This window comes from Delphinapterus leucas, chromosome 8 (assembly GCF_059928025.1).
Source record: "Delphinapterus leucas isolate spDelLeu-1000000601 "Yukka" chromosome 8, BTC_Dleu_Yukka2, whole genome shotgun sequence".
Taxonomy (NCBI): domain Eukaryota; kingdom Metazoa; phylum Chordata; class Mammalia; order Artiodactyla; family Monodontidae; genus Delphinapterus; species Delphinapterus leucas.
In genome coordinates this window covers 110,656,775-110,678,113 of record NC_143136.1, presented here as the reverse complement: position 1 = coordinate 110,678,113, position 21,339 = coordinate 110,656,775, and the positions used below count along the sequence as shown (strand labels likewise).

Genomic DNA, 21,339 nt, shown 5'->3' with positions numbered 1-21,339 from the left:
TAAACCTGCACACCTATGGTCATGTAATCTATGACAAAGGAGGCAAGAATATACAGTGGAGAAAAGACAGCCTCTTCAATAAGTGGTGCTAGGAAAATTGGACATCTACATGTAAAAGAATGAAATTAGAACATTCTCTAACACCATATGCAAAAATGTACTCAAAATGGATTAAAGAGCTAAATGTAAGGCTGGATACTATAAAACTCTTAGAGGAAAACATAGGCAGAACACTCTCTGACATAAATTGCAGCAAGATCTTTTTTGATCCACCTCCTAGAGTAATGAAAATAAAAAAAAAAATAAACAAATGGTACTTAATTAAACTTGAAAGCTTTTGCACACAAATGAAACCATAAACAAAATGAAAAGAAAAAACCTCACACAATGGGAAAAACTATTTGCAAATGAAGTGACCAACAAGGTATTAATCTCCAAAATATATAAACAGCTCATGCAGCTCAATATCAACAAAACAAAACAAACTACCCAATTAAAAAATGGGTGGAAGATCTAAGTAGACATTTTTCCAGAGGAAACATACAGATGGCCAACAGGCACATGAAAAGATCCTCAACATCACTAATTATTAGACAAATGCAAATCAAAACTACAATGAAGTATCACTTCACACTGGTTAGAATAGCCATCATCAAAAAATCTACAAATAATAAATGCTGGAGAGGGTGTGGAGAAAAGGGAACCCTCCTACACCATTGATGGGAAGGAAAATTGGTACAGTCACTATGGTGAACAGTATGGAGGCTCCTTAAAAAGCTAAAAATAGAGCTACCATATGATCCAGCAATCCCACTCCTGGGCATATACCAGAGAAAACCATAATTCAAAAGGATATATGCACCACAATGTTCACTGCAGAACTATTTATTGCTACAATAGTCAGGACATGGAAGCAACTTAAATGTTCATCGACAGATGAATGGATAAAGAAGATGTGGTACATATATACAATGGAATATTACTCAGCCATAAAAAAGAATGAAATAGTGCCATTTGCAGCAACATGGATGGACCTAGAGATTGTCGTACTGAATGAAGTATGTCAGACAGGGAAAGACAAATATCATATGATATCACTTATATGTGGAATCTAAAAAAATGGTGAAAATGAACCTATTTACAAAACAGAAGAGTCACAGACATAGAAAACAAACTTATGGTTACCAAGGGGGAAGTGGGGGGAGGGATAAATTGGGAGACAGGGATTGACATATACACACTACTGTACATAAAATAGATAATTAATAAGAACCTACTGTATAGCACAGGGAACTCCATTCAATACTCTGTAATGACCTACATGGGAATACAACCTAAAAAAGAGTGGATATATGTATATGTATAACTGATTCACTTTGCTGTACAGCAGAAACTAATACAACATTGTAAATCAACTATATGCCAATAAAAATTAATTTAAAAAACAAAACAAAAAATTAAAATAAATAAATAAAAACTGTAATGAGACAAAGAAGGTCAATATATAATGATAAAGGGGCTAATTCATCAGGAAGATATAATAATCATAAATATATACACATCCAACATTGGAGCACCTAAATACATGAAGCAAATACTAACAGATTTAAAAGGGGAAACAAATGACAATACAATAAAGATGGAATGTTCTCCAGGATAGATCATATGGAATTCTCAGCAAATTAAAACACTGAAATCATACCAAGTATCTTTTCTGACCACAGTGGTCAGAAAAGAAATGAAACTCAAAATTAATAATAGAAGGTAAACTGGAAAAATAATAGGAGGTAAAATGGAAAATTCACAAATATGTGTAAATTAAACAGTATACCTCTGAACAACCAATGAGTCAAAGCTGAAATCAAAAGAGAAGTCAAAAAATATCTTGAAACAAACAAAACTGGGAACACAATATACCAAAATTTATGGGATGCAGGAAAACCAGTTATAAGAGGGAAGTTTACAGTGATAAATGCCTACACTAAAAAATAAAAAGAAAAATCTCTAATAAACAACCTAACTTTACACCTCAAGGAACTAGACAAAGAAGAACAAATTAATACCAAAATTAGCAAAGGAAGGTAATAACAAAGATCAGAGAAGAAATGAATGAATAGAAAATATTAATAAGACTAAGAATTGTTTTATTTTTAAAAGATTATCGAAATTGTCAAACATTTAGATAGACTACTAAGAAAAAAGAGAGAAGGGTCAAAGAAATAAAATCAGAAATGAAAGTGGAGACATTACAACTGACACCACAGAAATACAGAGGATCATGAGAAACTACTATGAGCAATTATATGACAAAAAGTTCAATAACCTAGAATAAATGGATATATTCCCAGAAATATACCATCTACCAAAACTGAATCATGAAGAAATTTAAAAATTGGGTAAACCAATAATGAGTAAGGAGATTGAATGAATCAGTAATCAAAAAAAAATCCAACAAACAAAAGCTCGGGACCAGATGGTTTCACTGGTGAATTCTACTAAACATTTAAAGAAGAACAACATTCTTTCTCAAACTCTTCCAAAATATTAAAGAAGGAACACTCCCAAACTCACTTTACAAAGCCAGCATTACCCTTATACCAAAGCCAGATAAGGACACTATAGGAAAAGGAAACTATAGACCAATACCCTACTGAATATACTTTTAAAAATTCTCAACAAAATACTTGGAAACTGAATTCAACAGCACATTGAAGGATGATACACCATGATCAAGTGCGATTTAGTCTCTGGGATGCAAGGATGGTTCAACATATGCAAATCAATAAATGTGATATACCATATTAATAAAACGAAAGATAAAAATCATATGATCACCTCAATAGATGCAGAAAGAGTACTTCACAAAATTCAACATTCTTTCAGTATAAAAATTCTCAACAGATGGTCATAAAAGGAACATACTAAACATAATAAAAGCTATATATGACAAACATTCAGCTAACATCAAACTCAACAGTGAAAGGTTGAAAGCTTTCCCACTAAGACCAGGAACAACACAAGGGTGACCATTCTCCCTATTCCTATTCAACATAGCACTGGAAATCCTAGACAGAGCAACTAGGTGAGAAAAAGAAATAAAAGGCATCCAAATTACAGAGGAAGAAGTAAAATTGCCTTTGTTTCCAGATGACATGATCTCATACTTAGAAAATCCTAAGACTCTACCAAAAAACTATTAGAACTAATAAACAAATTTTAGTAAAGTTGAAGGATACAACAATATATAAAAATCTGTTGCATTTCTATACAGTAATAAAAAACAATCTGAAAAAGAATTAAAGAAAATAATTCTATTTGCAATATAATCAAGAATAATAAAATACTTAGAAATAAATTTAACCAAGGAAGTGAACAATCTGTACACTGAAAACTACAAGACATTGATGAAAGAAATTGAAGAAGGCAGAAATAAATAGAAAAATATGTCATGGAGGGCTTCCCTGGTGGCACAGTGGTTGAGAATCTGCCTGCCAATGCAGGGGACACGGGTTCAAGCCCTGGTCTGGGAAGATCCCACATGCTGCGGAGCAACTAAGCCTGTGAGCCACAACTACTGAGCCTGTGCGTCTGGAGCCTGTGCTCCACAACAAGAGAGCCCGCAATAGTGACAGGCCCGCGCACCACAATGAAGAGTGGCCCCCGCTTGCCGCAACTAGAGAAAGCCCTAGCACAGAAAAGAAGACCCAACACAGCCAAAAATAAATAAATAAATAAATAAAAATTAAAAAAAAAATGCTTCCCTGAAACCAATTCAGGAGTTTGGGCTTAAAAAAAAAAAAATATATATATATATATATATATACACACACACATACATACATACATATATATATATACACACATACATACACACACACACATATATATATATATATCATGAAGGAAGAATTAATATTATTCAGATGTTTGTACTATCAAACCCATTTATAGGTTCAATGCAATCCCTATCAAAATTCCAATAGCATTTTTCAAACAGAAATAGAAAAAAAATATCCTAAAATTCCAAAGGATCATGAAAGACTCCAAATAGATGAAATATTGAGAAAGAAGAGCAAAGCTGGAGGCATCACACTTTCTGATCCCAAATTTTATTACAAAGTGATAGTAATCAAAACAGTACAGTATTGGCACAAAAACAGACATGTAGACTAATGGAACAGAATCAAGAGCCCAGAAATAAACCCATGCATATATGGTTAGCTAACATTTGACAAGGGAGCCAAGACTACTCAGTGGGGAATGAATATTGTTAGGAAAACTGGATATTCACATGCAGAAAAAAGAAATTGACCTTAGACCACTTAGACCACTCAAAAAATTAACTGAAATGGATTAAATGCTTAAATGTAAGGCCCAAATTGTAAAACTCCTGGAAGAAAACACAGGCGTAAAGCTTCTTGACTTTTGTCCTGGCAATGATTTTTTAGATACGGCACTAAAAGTGAAACTAAGCAGGACCCTACGGATCTTCATGTCCGCAGCCATTGGTTTGTAAAAAAGCTTTAGCCTCCTAGGCATTCCCCAAGTTCCAAACAATAAGTTTAATCAGAGAAGTGAGAAAACACAGAAACAAAGGAAAGCAGTCAAGCAAGACAAAATAATAATAGTTTAGGCCATAAGGCAAAGTCAAAGATCTTTAGTTCCTCTTCAGTCATACCCATGAAATGTTTTGTAGATATTAAAAGCCCCACCAGGTGAAAGAAATTAACTGCATGTTGACAAGCATGTTATTACCTTCCTTTGCTAATTTTGGTATTAATTTGTTCACAATCTGACCTCAGACAGGTTGGAACCAGAAGGTTGATGATGTTAACTCCTGAAATACCACCCTATTACCTCACCACCAGCGAATCAGAAGAACGTCTACCAGCTGCTCAGGCACTCTACAAACTTCACCTCTAATGTTGCCTTTAAAAACCCTCCCCTGGGCTTCCCTAGTGGTGCAGTGGTTGAGGGTCCGCCTGCCGATGCAGGGGACACGGGTTCGTGCGCCGGTCCGGGAGGATCCCACATGCCGCGGATCGGCTGGGCCCGTGAGCCGTGGCCGCTGGGCCTGCGTGTCCGGAGCCTGTGCTCTGCAGCGGGAGAGGCCAGAGCAGTGAGAGGCCTGCGTACTGCAAAGAAAAAAAAAAAAAACCCTTCCCTGAAAGCCATCAGGGAGTTCAGGTCTTTTGAACATGAGCTGCCCTTTCTCACTTGGCCCTGCAATAAACACTGTACTTTCCTTCACTACAACCCAGTGTCAGTAGATTGGCTTTGCTGCAAGTCAGGCAAGCAGACCCAAGTTCAGTTCAATAACCAAAGCACAAGCAACAAAAGTAAAAATCAACAAGTGAAGCTAAATTAAAAAGCTTCTTTATGACAAAAGAAATAATCAACAAAATATAAAAGCAAGCTATGGAATGGGAGAAAATATTCACAAACCATCTGTCTGATAATGGGCTAATATCCAAAATACATGAGAAATTCATAAAACTCAATAGCAAAAAAAAAAAGAAAACCAATATGACTAAAAAATAAACAGAGGATCTGAATAGACATAGGCCATTATAAATGGCCAACAACATGAAAATGTGCTCGACATCACTAATCATCAGGGAAATGCAAATCAAAACCACAATGAGATATCACCTCACACCTTTTAGAATGGCTATTATTAAAAATACCAGAGACAACAAAGTGTTGGCAAGGATGTGGAGAAAAGGGATCCCTTGTGCGATGTTGGTGGGAATGGAAATTGGTGCAGCCCCTATGGAAAACAGTATGGAGGGTCCTCAAAATACTAAAAATAGAATTTCCATATGATCCAGCAATCCTACTTCTGAGTATATATCCAAATGAAATGAAATCACTATCTTAAAGGGATATCTGCACCCCCATGTTCATTTAAATATTATTCACAATAGCTGACATGGATGGATGAATGGATAAAGAAAATGTACACACACACACACACACACACACACACACACACACTGGAATATTATTCAGACATAAAAAGAAGGAAATCCTGCCTTTTGTGACAACATGGATTGACCTTGAGCGCTGTATGATAAGTGAAATAAGTCAGAAAGAGGATGGCATACACCATATGAGTCACTTATATGTAGAATCTTAAAAAGCTGAACTCATAGAAACAGAGAGTGGAAGGGTGGTTGCCAGAGTATGGGGGAAATGGGGAGATATTGGTCAAAGGTATATTGGAAGTACAAACTTCCAATTATAAGATGAATAAGTTCTGGGGATGTAATGTACAGCATGTTGACAATAATTGACAATACTGTATTGTATACTTGAAAGTTGTTAAGAGAATGAATCTTAAATGTTATCTCCTCAGCTCCCCCAGATGGCAATATTGTGAGGGGATAAAAGTGTTAATTAACCTTATTGTGGAAAATATTTTGCCACATATTTGTGTATAAAATCATCAAGTTCTACACCTTAAACTTACATATGTATCAGCTTGCCCAAAATGTTCGTTCAGGTTTTTCATAACATCTTAAGGAAAAAACCAAATGAACTTTTTGGCCAACCCAATATATGTCAATAATATGTCAATACAGATGGAAAAAAAAAAGACGATCCAATTTAAAATTCAATAAAGAACTTGAATAGATATTTCTCCAGAGAAGATATACAAATGGCCAATAATCACATGAAAAACATCCTTAACATTACTAATTAGGGAAATGCAAATCAAAACCACAAGGAGCTACCAACTCACACCCATTAGGATGGCTATTATTCAAAAAAAAAACACAGAAAATAACAAGTACCTGCAAAGATGTGGAGAAATTGCTGGTGGGAATGTAAACTGGTGCTGCCACTGTGAAAAAAAAGTGATGGTTCCTCAAAAAACGAAACATAGAATTACATGATCAACAATTCCACTTCTAGGTCTATACCAGAAAGAAGTGATAGCTGAAACTTGAACAGATATTTGTACACTAATGTTTATAGCAGCATTATTCACAATAGATAAAAGGTAGAAACAACCCAAATGTCCATCAGTGGATGAATGGATAAAGAAATGTGGTACATACATACATGCAATATTATTCAGTCCTAAAATGGAGTGAAATTTTTATAAATGCTATTATACAACATAGGTGAACCTTGAAACCCTTATGCTAAGTGAAATAAACCAGACACAGAAGGCCAAATATTGAACGATTCCATTTATATGAGTTACATAGAAGAGTCTAATTCACAGGGAAAGAAAGTAGAATACAGGTAGAAAGTAGAATACAGCAGCTAGGAGGAGTGAGGAATGAGTAGTTAGCACTTTATGGGTACAGAGTTTCTATTTGGGGTGATGAAAATATTTTGGAAGTAGGTAGAGATGATGGTATACAACTATGTAATGTACTTAATGACACCGAACTGTACACTTAAAACCTGTTAAATTGAAAATTCTATGTTATGCATATTTTGCCACAATCTGTTCAGTTTGTTTTTAGGATGGACGTTTTAAAATATAAATAAATGTAAAAGAACAAGAAACCATCCAGCCATAGCCATAGCCACTTCATCTGATAGTACCCCTCACACTAGTTTGTTTGAGATTGGGGAGGACATCTTGCTGCAGGGGAACTGACCTGAGTCCCAGACTGCCTCTTGCCATGCCCATCCTTGGAGCCATTGGCCGTCCTCCCGGGTCAGCCATCTGCTCCAAATTGTGGCCCCTGAAGCATGTTCTTCTCCAAGTTGACAGTCCCAGTCCTGCCAGCCTTCCTCAGAGGTGTGGGGTTCCACCCCCTCACCTCCCAGTCCCTTCAGATGTGGGCCCCACATGGAACTGGGTTCTCAGGCTGCAAACCTGGAGCTTTGCACACCCACTCATGCAGCTGGCCAGATCAGCATCATAGGCTGTTGTTAAATTTGTGCTCACAGTTAAGTGAAATCCTCTGGGTCTGTCAGAAAGCAAGGGGTGTGGCCAGGGGGCCTGAGATCCTCCAGTCAATCAAGTCACCTGGGAGCCCAGGTCAAGAAAACCCTAAGAGCCTATGCCAGGAAAGAAGAGGGTTATAGCCACAGCCTGAAAATGCAGATGAGAAAACTAAGTCAGTGTACTACAAAAATAACATAAAGTAAGTTTATGTTAAAACAGTTTAAAGAAAAAATCTTTCAGTAATATCTAAACTGGGAAATCTTGGTGTGAAAGGTCTTTCCAGGGGTCCTTGGAGAAGACCAGATCCCATGTCTTGGGGAAAAAAATTATATATATGTGTGTGTGTATTATATAGTTTATTTATATATATAAATATATTTTATTTATAATATATGATTATTTATAGTTTGTTTATTACATATAAATATATATGTTATATGTAATAAACAAACTATATATATGTTATATATATGATATATATATGTTATATATATATATATATATATATATAGTTGTTGTTTTTTTTTGTTTTTTTTTTTTTGCGGTACGCGGGCCTCTCACTGTTGTGGCCTCTCCCGTTGCCGAGCACAGGCTCCGGACGTGCAGGCTCAGCGGCCATGGCTCACGGGCCCAGCCGCCCCGCGGCATGTGGGATCCTCCCGGACCTGGGCACGAACCCGTGTCCCCTGCATCGGCAGGCGGACTCTCAACCACTGCGCCACCAGGGGGACCCTATAGTTTGTTTGGGGTTTTTATACGCCAAAATAAGGATGTTTTTAAACTGTCAGGAGGAAGTAGATGGCTTAGAATAGTTTTCACTGACAAAAGGGTGACAAGCTGAGCATTGACTAGACCAATTATCACTCAATGGAAGAAGTTAAGGGAAAATTTGTCCTTGTAATGCTGTAATGCGGAAGAAGGGAGACCATAATAGGAGAGGCTAATCTTTGTTAACTTAAACTGGTGAGGACTGTGGAGTCTAGGGGATCCTACACTTGATTCAGGGTTATGTGGCATGAAGCACAGGTCCAACTATGTTTCTACGTAATAGGGGGGAAATTGATTCTGGGAACTCTGAAGGTCAGAAACTGCCAGGAAAGGTCAGGACTATACCATCAACATGGGGGGAGGGAGGACATCTGGCCTAACAGTGAGTCAGTCACTGGCTAGAAAGACGATTCAACTCCAAGAAATGCAAGAAGGGGGCCTCACCCAAAGGTGGTGGGTGATCCTTGCTGAAGGAGGGGCCTGCGGTGGAGCTGCTCTTGACTGCGGTGACTGGGGTGGGATGATCTCAAGGTGACTGATGATAAAGAAGGCTGCTGATTTATGACAAAGCCAGCCCAGACCAAGGATTTTTTTTTGGAAATGGGAACAGGGAGGGAGCCCATCAGGCTCAAAGAAAGGAGCGGCCTTCATCCACGGAGCCCTGACCTCTTTTGGGCCTCAGCCCAAGCCTGGACTGGAAGACTCCTTCCTTCTTCCTCCCAGCGCTCTCTGCCTGTACTCTCCCCCCTCACCCCACTCCACCCCGCCCCGCCAGCCTTGCCTGTGCTCCGCCCCTCACCCACGCTCCTGGCACTTCTCTCCGAGCCATCCCGGAGTTGCTTACTCCATACTTTATTCCTGCTCCCAGCTTGCAGACCCTCCTTCCTCAGCTCAGCGGGGAGAGAGTCCCACAACACTTCTGCCCCTCCCGCAAGACTGCGGCAGGCCACAGCACCGGCAGACGCCACACTGTGAGTACCTGTGAGGGGAGCACCTCGTTCCTTCCCATTAGTCATATTATCGGGCCCAAGAAAGGCACTCTGTAAGGAAGGCTCTTGAAGACTCTGTCCCGCATCTCGAGATTGGCCTGCTCCTTCTTCCAAACCCGCTCCGAATCCTGGGGAGGGCTCGTGACTCGGCCCTTCCGACAGGGTTGGCTAAATGTGCCCCGGCGCTGCGTGCTGTGGAGGCTAGGGGCACCCACACCTGCGCGCTCTCAGGAGTTCGGACCGCAGCGGGGAAATACGGTCGGGGGCAAGGGGCGACGACTGGGCGGCTGTCAGTCTGGGGAGCCCAAGAGACTGGGCCTGAGGGATGCAGAACCACAGCCCTGCGGGGGAGGGCAGAGACGCACGGAGGCAGATACCGGAATAAACACGAACAAAGCGAGACCGAGCGAGGTCCGGGCGGCGGCCCTGCCAGAGCGGTCCCCACCCGGCCCCGCGCGCCGCCTCGCCCACTACTGCGCGGGTGCGCCTACGCGCCCGACAGGCTCTCTGCCCGGCCCCGCCCCGCCGCGGCGCGATTGCCCTCCGGCTGCTAAACCCTTGCGGGCCCGCCTCCTGCCGCGGCCTCCCAGCCCCTCCTGCGGCGAAGGGAGGGAGCCGGCCCTCGGCCTCCCAGGGTCCGGCGGGCGCGCGCGGCGCCGGGAGCTGACCGTGGTGCTGAGCGCTCAGCTCGGGATCGGGCGCGGCTCCCGGACCTGCCAAGGCCGCGTCCTGCGACGCTCCAGGCCCCAGCGGTAAGTCGCCAAAGCCCCGAGGATGTAGGCGTGGAGGGGAGGAGGGCAGCGATTTGGAAATTTTTGTGCGTTTTTCGCGCAATGGGCGGGCTGAGAGGAGGAACCAGTGTCTGCACTCTGTCCACTCCGTGATGCGGGGTCTGGGAGCGATGACACAGACCTGAAAAGGTCTGGGCTGCGGAAGGGGGGAACCTTGTCCCCTCGGATGCGGGTACTGGGAAGGGACGAGTAAGACTGGAGACCCATCTTTTCTCCACTGGGCAGGCCAGGAACGCCCAGAGACTCTCTTAGAAAAAGTAGACCAGGACCTTCGCTCCCCAAAGGTCCCTTTGTCTCCCCAACGTGGGGGCTGGGTGAATTGGTGATGTTCTAAACACTGCAGATTCTATTTCTGCTTCATTCCCCACCCCACAGCCATCCCAGAACATAGAGGCTGTCCCTCCCCGAAGTGGCCTTCACTCCATCACCCTGAAGGTTTTGGCTTAGACAAGGCAGCCTCTTACAGAGATAAACTACTGCCCTATACATAGCCTGTCCACCCCAATGTCCAGGATGTCCCTGGGCGGGGCTTCCCTCATAGGTCCCTACTCTCTTATCACCATTCACCCCTTTGTGTTTCATGTTTGTGATTTTCCTGGATATTGGGGGTGGGGCAGGAGAAGGCAGGGTAAATACCAAAGCTATTAGTCAAAATTTTTATATTTCCAAGCTGTTTCTGTTGCACGTGTGTAGCTCCAAGGTTTTTATTTTGCTCCATGAAATACCTGGTCATTTTAATGTTCAAAAAGGAAAGAAAAACATAAAATTACCTTACCAAAAGGAAAAGAAAATTCTAGGCAGTTGAGCTAAAGTTAGTCATAATGTAGAAAAGCAGCAAATGGAATTACTTCATTTGCTCAATTTGCAGTAAGTTCGTATGCATGCACACGCTCTGTGTAAGATGCTGAGATGTAAGCTTTCACACGTGGGAAGTCTTTGCCACCACTTTCTTTCCCCTGGACCTTCCTCTGGCTCTTAACCTGCCCTCTTGTGTCCACTCTTGCTCCTATTTTACATTCTCACCCACACCTGGAGTGACCTGTTAAAACTGAAACTTGGCCTTCCTGGTTGGCAAATGATGGGGGAGTATCTCTCAGGCTCCACAAAGAGGGTGTCTAGCCACAGGGTTACAAGGCAGATTGTGCACTTTTGCAACTGAGAACCTGGACACATGGCCTTTGCCCTCAGGAAATGAGAATGCCAGCACCTGGCTGTCCAGATAAATCCCACTGTGCCCCTGAGAATTATCATGAAAGATGGCCACTCAGCTTGACTCCAGTTGGGCAGTGGGTCTTCTGACCTCTCAGGGAGTTCCCACCCGTGTCACATATGGGCCCCACATTTCCAAAGAGTCAGGATCTGGTAAAATATTTTAACATGGAAACTGAATGGACTGAACACACACTGAATTTCACCTGATTGCTCCAGTATTCTGCAAGTTTCTGGTTCATTGTTCTGGGCCTTAGTGCTTATTGTCCTAACAACGTGCAAAGTGTTAAATAGACTCAGGAAATAGGGTTGGCAATGTTAGTGACATTTGGTCCCAACACCTATAGCAATGACAGCTATTTTGAAAGACCATTTTCCAACTTTAGAGTGTGGTGAAATTTCCAATTGCTCATGATTTTAAATCAGTTACTATTCCAAGAATTTGATTTTAAATCAGTAACTATTACAAGAATTAAGAAGCTAGAAGTTTTATTTATAGAGATCAGTATCAAATAAACCATCTTATATTCTGTAGTTGCAAAATTCTGCACACAGTGAAATAATCTTTATCATGCCTGGTTGAAGTTATTTCCCAAAGGACAGTAATAAAAATATTTTTCTAAAACATGGAAAAAAATAAATGCAACAGAAATCTCATAATGAATATCTCCAAAATTTCTTGCCATAGAAATTATACTACCTTCCGTTACAATTTTTCTAAGTTTGTGAGCTATACTTTTGCTTTTAATCTTCATTTTCATTATGCTTTCCAAAATTTCTCACAAAACCACATTTATTATTCAATGTTTAGATTTCCCACGAAGAGGAGATTGAGCTGTTAGTTCATAGAATGTCTATCAGTTAAGAGCACATGTTTAGTATCAGACAGGCTTGGGTTCAAATCCTAGGTCTGCTACTTACCACCTGTGTGACCTGGGCCAATCCATTGACTTTTCTGCACCTTAATTTCTCCTTTATCAAATGGGGGTTACAGTAGTATGTCCCTTATAAGGTTATGGGCCAAGCACTCTGCCTGGTTAGGTAGAGGGAACAAAGACTCAGATACAGGTCTTCCCACTCCAGAGCCCAGAAAATAACCGCTATGCTGTGTGTACCCAAACCCACCAGAGCTAGGCTACAAAAGGTTGTGGGGAGTGGAAATGGGGTCTGCAGGTACAGGGTGGGGAAGACTTGGGCACATGCCACCTGGCAGGAGGCAGAAAGGTAGCTTGAGGGACTGACCCACTGTCCAGGATTCTGCCACCAAGAGCTGAACTGCAGCCATATCCAAGCCTGGGCTCTGCAGCCTTCCCTGACACGATGCCTGCTCCTTCTACTATCTTCTGGCCAAAGACCCCAGGTGCTCCTCTGCAGGGGAGGAAGCATTGCCCACAGGTGGGAGTGGGGTGGAGGCCATGACACTTGCCCTGGGAGCCTCTGCAGTGCCCACTTTGCCAGCCCTTTTCATCCTCTTTGGCTTTAACATTGCTACCTGGGCCTGGAGACAGCCCCTCCGCCCGCCTCCAGGACCCCATGTTGAAGCATTTCCGAGACTCTCCGGAGGGGACCGGGAGGCCTCTTTGGCAGTGGGCGTGAAAGGCATGCAGGCCAATAAAGCCACTTGCCTGCACACCTGCTCTATTCCTCCCTCACAGACTGTGGACTGAGGGAGAGTGAATCCAGATGCTCCCTATGGAGCGCTCCTTATGGAGAGCCCAAGAAACCAGCCAGAGGACCAACTGGCAGGTCCCTCACTGCCAAGGAGAGGCGGAGACAATGAGGCAGATGGAGCCTGGGAGCGGGGTACCTGTGAGGAACAGCACACCAGTGCGGGGGGGGCATCTCAGGGGGTGCTCTTCAGCACTGCCTTCTTCTTTTTCTTCTTTTTTTTTTTTGAGTTATGTTTTATTTGGTGGGAATTTTTAGGATTTCAAGCCCAGGAGGCAGCATCTCAAGTAACCCTGAGACAACTGCTCAGAAGAGGCAAGGGGGGGAATCAGGTTATATAGAAGTTTTGCAACAAAGGGCAGGTAGTCTGAAAGTCAAAAAATTATTGTTAATTAAAGAAAACCTGCTATCCCAAGTTAAGGAATTTAGCACTTTTCTGTGTATGGGAAGATGCAAGATTCTGGGCTCACTGAAATCATTCCTTTGATATGCACCTCAGCTACCTGGGGCCAGCATCCTGTGTTTTCACATCCTGAGTTTCCTGAGGGCTGATCATGTGAGTGGCTGCAGTCTGAGGGCTGCTAGATGGCAGGTATTCTTTCCTTCCTGAGTTTCCTTAGGGCTCACCGGCTCGCATTGGAGGGCTGCAATCACTGATGACTGTGACATCCTTTGTTTACTGATATAGCATTGCCCTCTTTTTTTTTCTTTTTTCTTTTTGCGGTTCCCGGTCCTTTCATTGCGGAGCACAGGCTCCGGACATGCAGGCCCAGCGGCCATGGCTTACGGGCCCAGCCGCTCTGCGGCATGTGGGATCTTCCTGGACCGAGGCATGAACCCGTGTCCCCTGCATTGGCAGGCGGACTCTCAACCACTGCACCACCAGGGAAGCCCCTGCCTTCTTTTGATGTGGTCTTGTGGGTCTCCAAACTCACCCCAAAGGCAATGGTTTAAAACTAGACCCTTGCTCCTCTCCCCCAAACCAGCTCTTAACACAGGTACCTTCCTTGCCTTTGCTCACATCTCATCCTCTCCACTTTCTGGACTTTTCCCACTCCTATGGTCCCCCTCATGGCATGAATCCCGGCCTCAGTGTTTATGACTTCTGGCCTGCTTGTCTTTCTTTATTTAGTTGCTAAATCCTGGTGTTTCTTCCTTTGAAAGACCCTATGACTTTACCCCTCTTTTTCATGCTTAGAACTGCAATTTCCATCTAGACCTTATCTCCATATACCCGGTCCATTTTAGCTTCCTCTTGTGAGTCCTCTCTGTTCAGAGCCTCTCTTCTGATTTAGTCCTTCCTCCACTCAGACAGCAGATAAATGGTCTCAGACCATCAACTTCATTATGCCACTGCTTCCACCCACTCCCTCAGAAGACTTCCATAGCTCTTCCCTGACTGGGGGTAAGGCCAAACTCCCCAGCTGTGCAAGGATGATCAAGTTGTTAACACCCTTACCACCTTCCCACTCCCGAACCCAGGACAGACATCAATAAGCGATTCCAGCACTCTTTCCCATTGAACTCAGACTGGGCATCAGAGCCTTTCTCTGGATGGCACTCCAGGTAGCAATGTTTATCAGTTAGGACGTGCGCAAAAGACGACCCCTGCCTGCTCTTCCAGCTCATGGTGTGCTGTGTGTGGCCCGTCTGCCTGTTCCTGGTCTCCTGCTTGTCTCCTCCCTTTCGCCTTCTGCCACATTGCTCTCTCCTCTGTGCGCAAGCTCTCGTGCACCGTGAGATGCTTGGCTGTGCCTTGCCTGATGGCTTCTGTGTAGACTGAGTCTTCCCTCCTCAAACAGATGCAGCAGTCCTGGAGGGCATGCATGTGTCTTCCCTCCCCCCACGCCCACATGGCCCACTGCGCCCAGCCCAGGAAGTAGGCTTGTGTTTCCCTGTTTCTTGCATGAAGGAAGCAATTTATTTATTGAGTCCTCTGCTTCATCCACTCAGAAGGGCCATGATACTCCTCCTAAGGATATGGTGCTGTGGGTAGAGTGCCGGGCCTGGACATGGAAGTCTAACTTGCCCAGATAAGCTCTGAAAGGATGCTCAAGGGAGTCGCAAGATCACGACTACAGGAGTACCAGACCCCAGTATGCTCTCATTTTGTCTCCTGTTGTCTGCCTTTAAGCACATGACTTAACTTCTCTGGGTATTGGGTATCAGTTATCTACAAAGACTGGAGCAGTAAGCCTGTGGATGTGGCAGTTCCCATCTCCCTCTCCTCTTGCCTCCACAGAGGATCCAAGCTCAGATGTCAGAGCTCAGCTCCCATGCCCATGTGGGCAGTGGGGGGTGGGGTGGGGTGGGGAGGCAAACACATGTCTTCTAGAACCACAGGCCTCCATCTTGGATACTGAGTGCCTCCTTCTTTCCTCCACAGCAGCAGGGACACTGCAACATGGAGCTGAAGAGAGGAAAGACATTCATCAAATCTAGCCTGCAGATTGACCATGAGAAACCCCCAGATCCAGCAGCCACTGCCCCGGCCACGGAGGATGCAGTCTCACCAGGAGGGCAGCAGCGACCCCACAGTGAGAGGGGCCCCCAGGTCAGTCCCAGCACCCAAGGATATGACAGGTGCTCCGACAAGGGGGCCCAGCCAGACGCCAATGGGGGGCCTGCAGCTCTCTGTGGGACCACCTTCAAACTGGTGCAGAAGAGCAAGACTCAAGATACTGTGCCCAGGGCTGACAGGGCAGCCGCAGCTACAGGGCAGCTGGTGGGCAGCGCAAGCTTCCCAGGGCCCCCCAGGAGCCAGCGCATGATTGACTACCGCCACTTTGTGCCCCAGATGCCCTTTGTACCAGCTGTGGCCAAGAGCATCCCAAGGAAGAGAATTTCCCTGAAACGACCCAAGAAATGTTTTCGGAATCTATTCCACATCCGCAGAAACAAAACTGAGAATTTGGCCTCGCTGGCAACCAAGGGGAAGAGCTTGTCCTCTCCTGAAGGCCCATCAGAGGCTGGAGGGCAGCAAGGCACAGCTTGCTTCCCCTTGGGCGAGGGGCTGGGACTGGACAGCCTGTGCCAGGACCTGTCTGACAGTGAGTTCTTACCCGACTCCTCCTTTGACCTCTGCAGGGCCCTGTGTGAGGATGTGGCCTCACTCAAGAGCTTTGACTCACTCACCGGCTGCGGGGAGATCTTTGCAGACGAGAGCTCAGTGCCATCCCTGGAGCTGCATGAGGGCCTGGAGAGCCCTGCCCGGGCATCCCAGGTGCCTGACTGCATGGCTTCCAGGGGCCCCTTGCAGGGCAGCGTAGAGCAGCTGGCATCGCCTGCCCAGAACGAGATGTCTGACCTTGACAAGTTCTGGGACCGTGTGCATCACTCGGTGAGGCAGCAACAGCGCGCCCTGCTAGGTCCGTGGCTGGGGGGCCCCCAGGGGTCAGACACAGACAAGCCCAGGCCAGATGCAGCTGGGCTTGCTGAGCTCCCCCTGTGCCCATGCAGGGACCCCCACGGCGGCTCCAAAGCCAGCTCCATAGACACAGGCACGCCCAAGAGCGAGCGGCCAGAATCTGTGTCCACGAGCGACGAGGGGTACTATGACTCCTTCTCACCAGGCCTCGAGGAGGACAAGAAGGAGGCCCCGAGTCCAGGCACACCCGCAGCCGCCTTCCCCAGGGACAGCTACAGCGGAGACGCCCTCTACGAGCTCTTCTATGACCCCACTGAGGGCCCTGGGAGCCCGAACCTGGATGACGACCTGTGCGTGTCTGAGAGTCTGTCAGGGCCGGCACTGGGAGCCCCGCTGTCCATGTGCAGCTTCCACGTGGGGGCAGAAGAGAACCTGGCCGCCGCTCCAGGCCCAGACCTACTCAGCCAGAGCTTCTTGCAGAGCTCCTGGAGGGGCAAGGAGTGCCTGCTGAAGCTCTGCGACACCGAGCTTGCCATCACCATGGGCATTATCAACTGGCTCCGCCGGAGCCCAGAGCTCCGTGTCCCGCCTGCCTCGGCCCCCAGGGAGCCTGCAACGCCCCCAGGAGGACTGGTGGAGAAACCAGGAGCTGGCTCTGAGAAGGTGTGCCTAGGTCCAGTGAAGCTGGAGGGCGGGGGGACCCGGGCCTTAGATACAGGGAGGACCTCCATGAGCTCAGCACCCAGCAGGCGGGAGCTGTGGGCATGTTCGGGCCCCAAGGGCCCACTTGCTGGAGTGAGCGAGGTCCTAGCGGGGACCAAGCAGGGGACCAGCTCTCCATCCAGGGACCCCTCTCTGGAGTGTGTGCAGGTCCCTGGGGAAGAAGGGACACAAGGCCACCCTGAAGGCTCGTTCTCCTCTGTGGGGTCTGCAGCCCCCATGGCAACCAACACATCCAGCAAAAACAAGGTCCCAAACCCCTCTGCCTGGCCTGGCTCCCAGCAGCCCAGTTTTCCTGGGAACCTGGGGTGTTTCCAAGGTCCCTGGAGGCCAGGCCTTGGGGGAAGCACCGTGGATTTAGAGCTCACTCTGACAGGCTGTGTGGCCCAGGTGGCAGCCCTACAGATCCACCCAGACTGTCAGCCCCCAAGGCAGAACACAGGTAGCGGGCACTGCGGGCAGCCTCAGGCCAGGGGCCCTGACATTCTGCAACAGAAACAGCCTAACAGCTTCCCTAGCATGGCTGCCATATGTGGCCTGCCCTCCCTGGCCAGCCCACTCCACAGCCCACCGGACCAGAGGTGCCCAGGCCGCATTCTGGACCTGAGCCAGATCAGGGTGGAGCCCGCCAGGCTGGATGCCCAGGCCCATGCCTCTGTGGAGGACCAGCCTCTGCAGCTCAGCTCAAGGGCTATAGAGCAGGCTGCACACAGGAGCCAGCTGGACTCATAGCCCCCTCAGTCCTGCTGCCTGGGATCACCTGCCAGGAATTCTGGCCCTCACTTCCAACAGCCAGTGGGAGGGGGCCCACTCTGCAAGTGCCCCAGAAAGCCGCTGCAGCTTCTTGGACCATGAGGGCATCCTCTGCAACCAGCAGGAAGTGGGAGCTCCCAGGCCAGCATGGCTGAGACCCACCTTTGGAACAGTCTTGTGTCTTTGTGGTCACACTCAGGAGAGCCTAAGACCCAAATCTCCACCCTTTGTCCCTGATGTGAGGACTGTATTGGGGGAGAGGGGGTGGCAGGACTCAGTGGGGCGGGGCATTTTAACATGGAGGCATCCATAGCTGAACCCACCGGCTCAGCCAGAACAGGTCCCGGGCAGCCCAAGGCCAAGGACAATTGCAAAGCTTCTAGTGCTCTCAAAATGTGCCTCACCGATTTCCCCACCAAAAACTGAAGCGTCTAAACCCAGATGTGAAGTAGCCACATTTGGCCACTCCTCATACAGCATGTCAGAGAGAGGAGCTCGGGTTTGAAGCTGATGGGATGGAAATGGTACATATTATAAAGGGTACATATTGTGCCGATAACTCTGCACAAGGGTTGAGAGTAATAAATGTGAGTGGGGGGTCTGAGGCTCAGGGGTAGGAGCTTGAGACAGGGGTAGGGGGTTGCAGATGAGCTTGGGAGTGCCCACTTGCCCCACCCCAGCCTGCTCTCCACCCCCAGGATGAGCAGCCACAACCTTCGGGACCCTGAAGGGCTTCTCTGAGGGAATCAGAAGCAGAACCAGCCATCTCAGCAAGAGCCTTGAACCAGCAGATGCCATGCATTCCTGTGCAACCTTGCCAGGGCTGGCCAGACCCTGCAGACTCTCGCCTATGGGTGTTCTCTGTCACAAAGCATCCCATCCAAACAATGATTTCCCCCAGCTTGCATTCTCTAACTGAGCTACAGGTGGCAAGATACTCTTGGGGAAGAAGCTGACTGATTCTCCACACTGCCATTCTTGCCCTCCATGCTGCCAAGCATTCTAGCCTCCCGCTTCAGGAAGGCTCACCTTTGAATGAGGCTGTATCCCCCAACCCCTCGAAAGCCACAACATGTGCACAGCACCAAACATTCAGAATCACAGAGGGAAAGGTGGCTCGCACCTCAGGAAGGGCAGGTGTCTGTTTGGCCAGCCTCAGGGCAGCAGGCCAGCAGCCAGCCCCTTGCCAGGGTTCCCTACGATTAGATCCTGCCTCAGCTGCCCTGCTGTGCTGAGGTGCCAGGCGGGGGTGGGGGGTGCATGGGGTGGGGAGTATGCCATAGGCAGCTATGAAGCTTTTTCTAGAAGAGAGGCCAGCCTAGAAAGGGGGCAGGCCCAGTGATGAGGGAGGAATTCCAGATGGAGGGATGCAGTCTGGCAAGCTGACCACAGGCTGGGGCCTCTCCTGATTGTCTGAGGCTTTGTTTCAGGCTAGAACACGCTCCACGGCCCTCATTAACAACTGCTTCCTGGGGCCCACTGTGTGGAGGATGCATGAAGTACATGGGAGGTTCAAAAGGGCATGACAGGGCTCCTGACCAGGCCCATCGAGACAGGACACAAGGAAGGTCAGGGCCAGCCTTTCTGGGAAGCCACGCTTGACCCTTCCTCCCAGGACTGCCACAAGTGGTCACGACAGCGTTATTGGGCCTAGATGGGAGCAGGTGACATGTGGAGTAGCTCGCTGCATCCCTGCAGCAATCGGAATGCAGCTGCTCTCCTGGTTTCTGACATGGAAACCGAGGCCAGGGTGCGGATGTGGCTTGCCCATGACACACTCGGGCAGTGTGTGGGACTGATGGTGTTGGAGCCGAACCCCGACTCCTGGGGCCCAGCTCTCGGTAGGCTCCTGCCATGAACACCCCTCTCGAAGCCTCCCCTCCTCCCTTCTTTTAGGGCACAGGTGTCTGGGTTCCAGGAGTGCATCTCCGTTACTTTGTACCGCACCTGAGCAGAGCAAGTGCTCAGTAAATACTGTTACAAGAATGAAATATCAAAAGGTTGTACATGGTTTTCTGATTTCTTTTTGCCTGTGGGCCTTGTGTCTAGAGAGCAGCAGAGTTGGGTTTAACCTGGCAGAAGTTCTGATGGAGACTTCCTTGATGTGACACAGTGACTTCTGGAGATGTGGAAGAACCAGCCTGGTCCAAGAGCACTGGGAAGGGCAGGAACCAAAGTGGTCCAGGTCAGGAGAGGCCTGGAGTCAGGAGGGCAGTACCAAAGGGGACCCAGGACTCAGAGTCCATGGCGAAGCAGGTGCACAGTGACCCAACGGCAGGGCAGCAGAAACAAGGACTTAGGACCATGCCTACTGGGAGGAAATATTGCCCAGTGGCTCTCAATCTGGGGAGCATTTTAGGCAATCCCAGCACTGCAGAGATTCTCACTCCGCAATCTGGGGAGTGGTCCCAGCAGTGGTGTGCTAGGCGCCCTGCTGGGAGAGTGAAAGAGGCTGTGTGATCTTCCTCTTGTGTGCACTGAGTCAAGGGTCCCTCAGCCAATCTCTCTTTCTGCACCCCACCCCTCAGGCTGCCCTCCCCAGCAAGATGGGTCCAGGCAATGCCATTCTGACTGGGCTTCACAGTCCTCAAGGATGTCCTCGAGGTGACGCACTGGGAGGAAGAGGGGAACTTCAGGGTCCAGCTCCTGGGACAGGTGCCTAACCCAGTGATGGGTGTGGAAGAGACCTGCTTGGGGCATTTTCATAACTCTGGTCAATTTCCAGCCCTCTCATTCACACGTGGCTGTAGAGGTTATAGAAGATTTTTCCCATGTAAAGTAAAATCCTGAGAAGTAGGTCCAGTTGTCCCCAGCTCACAGATGTCCCAGGGTCACACAGTGGTGGGGGAGCTGGGGTTCACCCTGGAGCCTGTGCACTGTGCTTCTGCCCTTCCAACCTTCTGAAGTTGAGTTAGAAAATAGGAAGGCACCTAGGCAGCCTCCCAGCTGGGGGAGGCCTGGGCCCTACAGCAGGGTGGCCAGGGTGGACCAGGAGGGCAGGGAAGAGAGCAGGAGAAGGTGCTGGAAAGAAGAAGGAGGTGAAGGCCAACACAGGTTGGGGAAGTGCCTGCCAACTACATTGGGGGTGCTTCTTACCTTTCCTGGCTCTTCAGTTTATTTATTTGTTTGCTTATTTATTTATTTTTATGAAATGGGGACAAA

General features: G+C 47.3%; 2 protein-coding genes across 2 annotated transcripts; both read left to right on the top strand.

The window, feature by feature from the left end:
• Nucleotides 1–7,643: 7,643 nt before the first annotated feature.
• On the top strand, nt 7,644–10,427 carry LOC149748605 (uncharacterized). Its single transcript, XM_089915929.1, has 2 exons — nt 7,644–7,762; nt 9,762–10,427. Exons 1-2 carry the CDS (start codon nt 7,644–7,646, stop codon nt 10,423–10,425), a joined length of 783 nt encoding a protein of 260 aa, XP_089772055.1. The 3' UTR covers nt 10,426–10,427.
• AMER3 (APC membrane recruitment protein 3) lies at nt 8,701–18,402 on the top strand. Its single transcript, XM_089916950.1, has 2 exons — nt 8,701–9,651; nt 15,724–18,402. The coding sequence occupies exon 2, from the start codon at nt 15,742–15,744 to the stop codon at nt 18,154–18,156; it is 2,415 nt and encodes an 804-aa protein (XP_089773076.1). The 5' UTR covers nt 8,701–9,651; nt 15,724–15,741; the 3' UTR covers nt 18,157–18,402.
• Nucleotides 18,403–21,339: the final 2,937 nt, after the last annotated feature.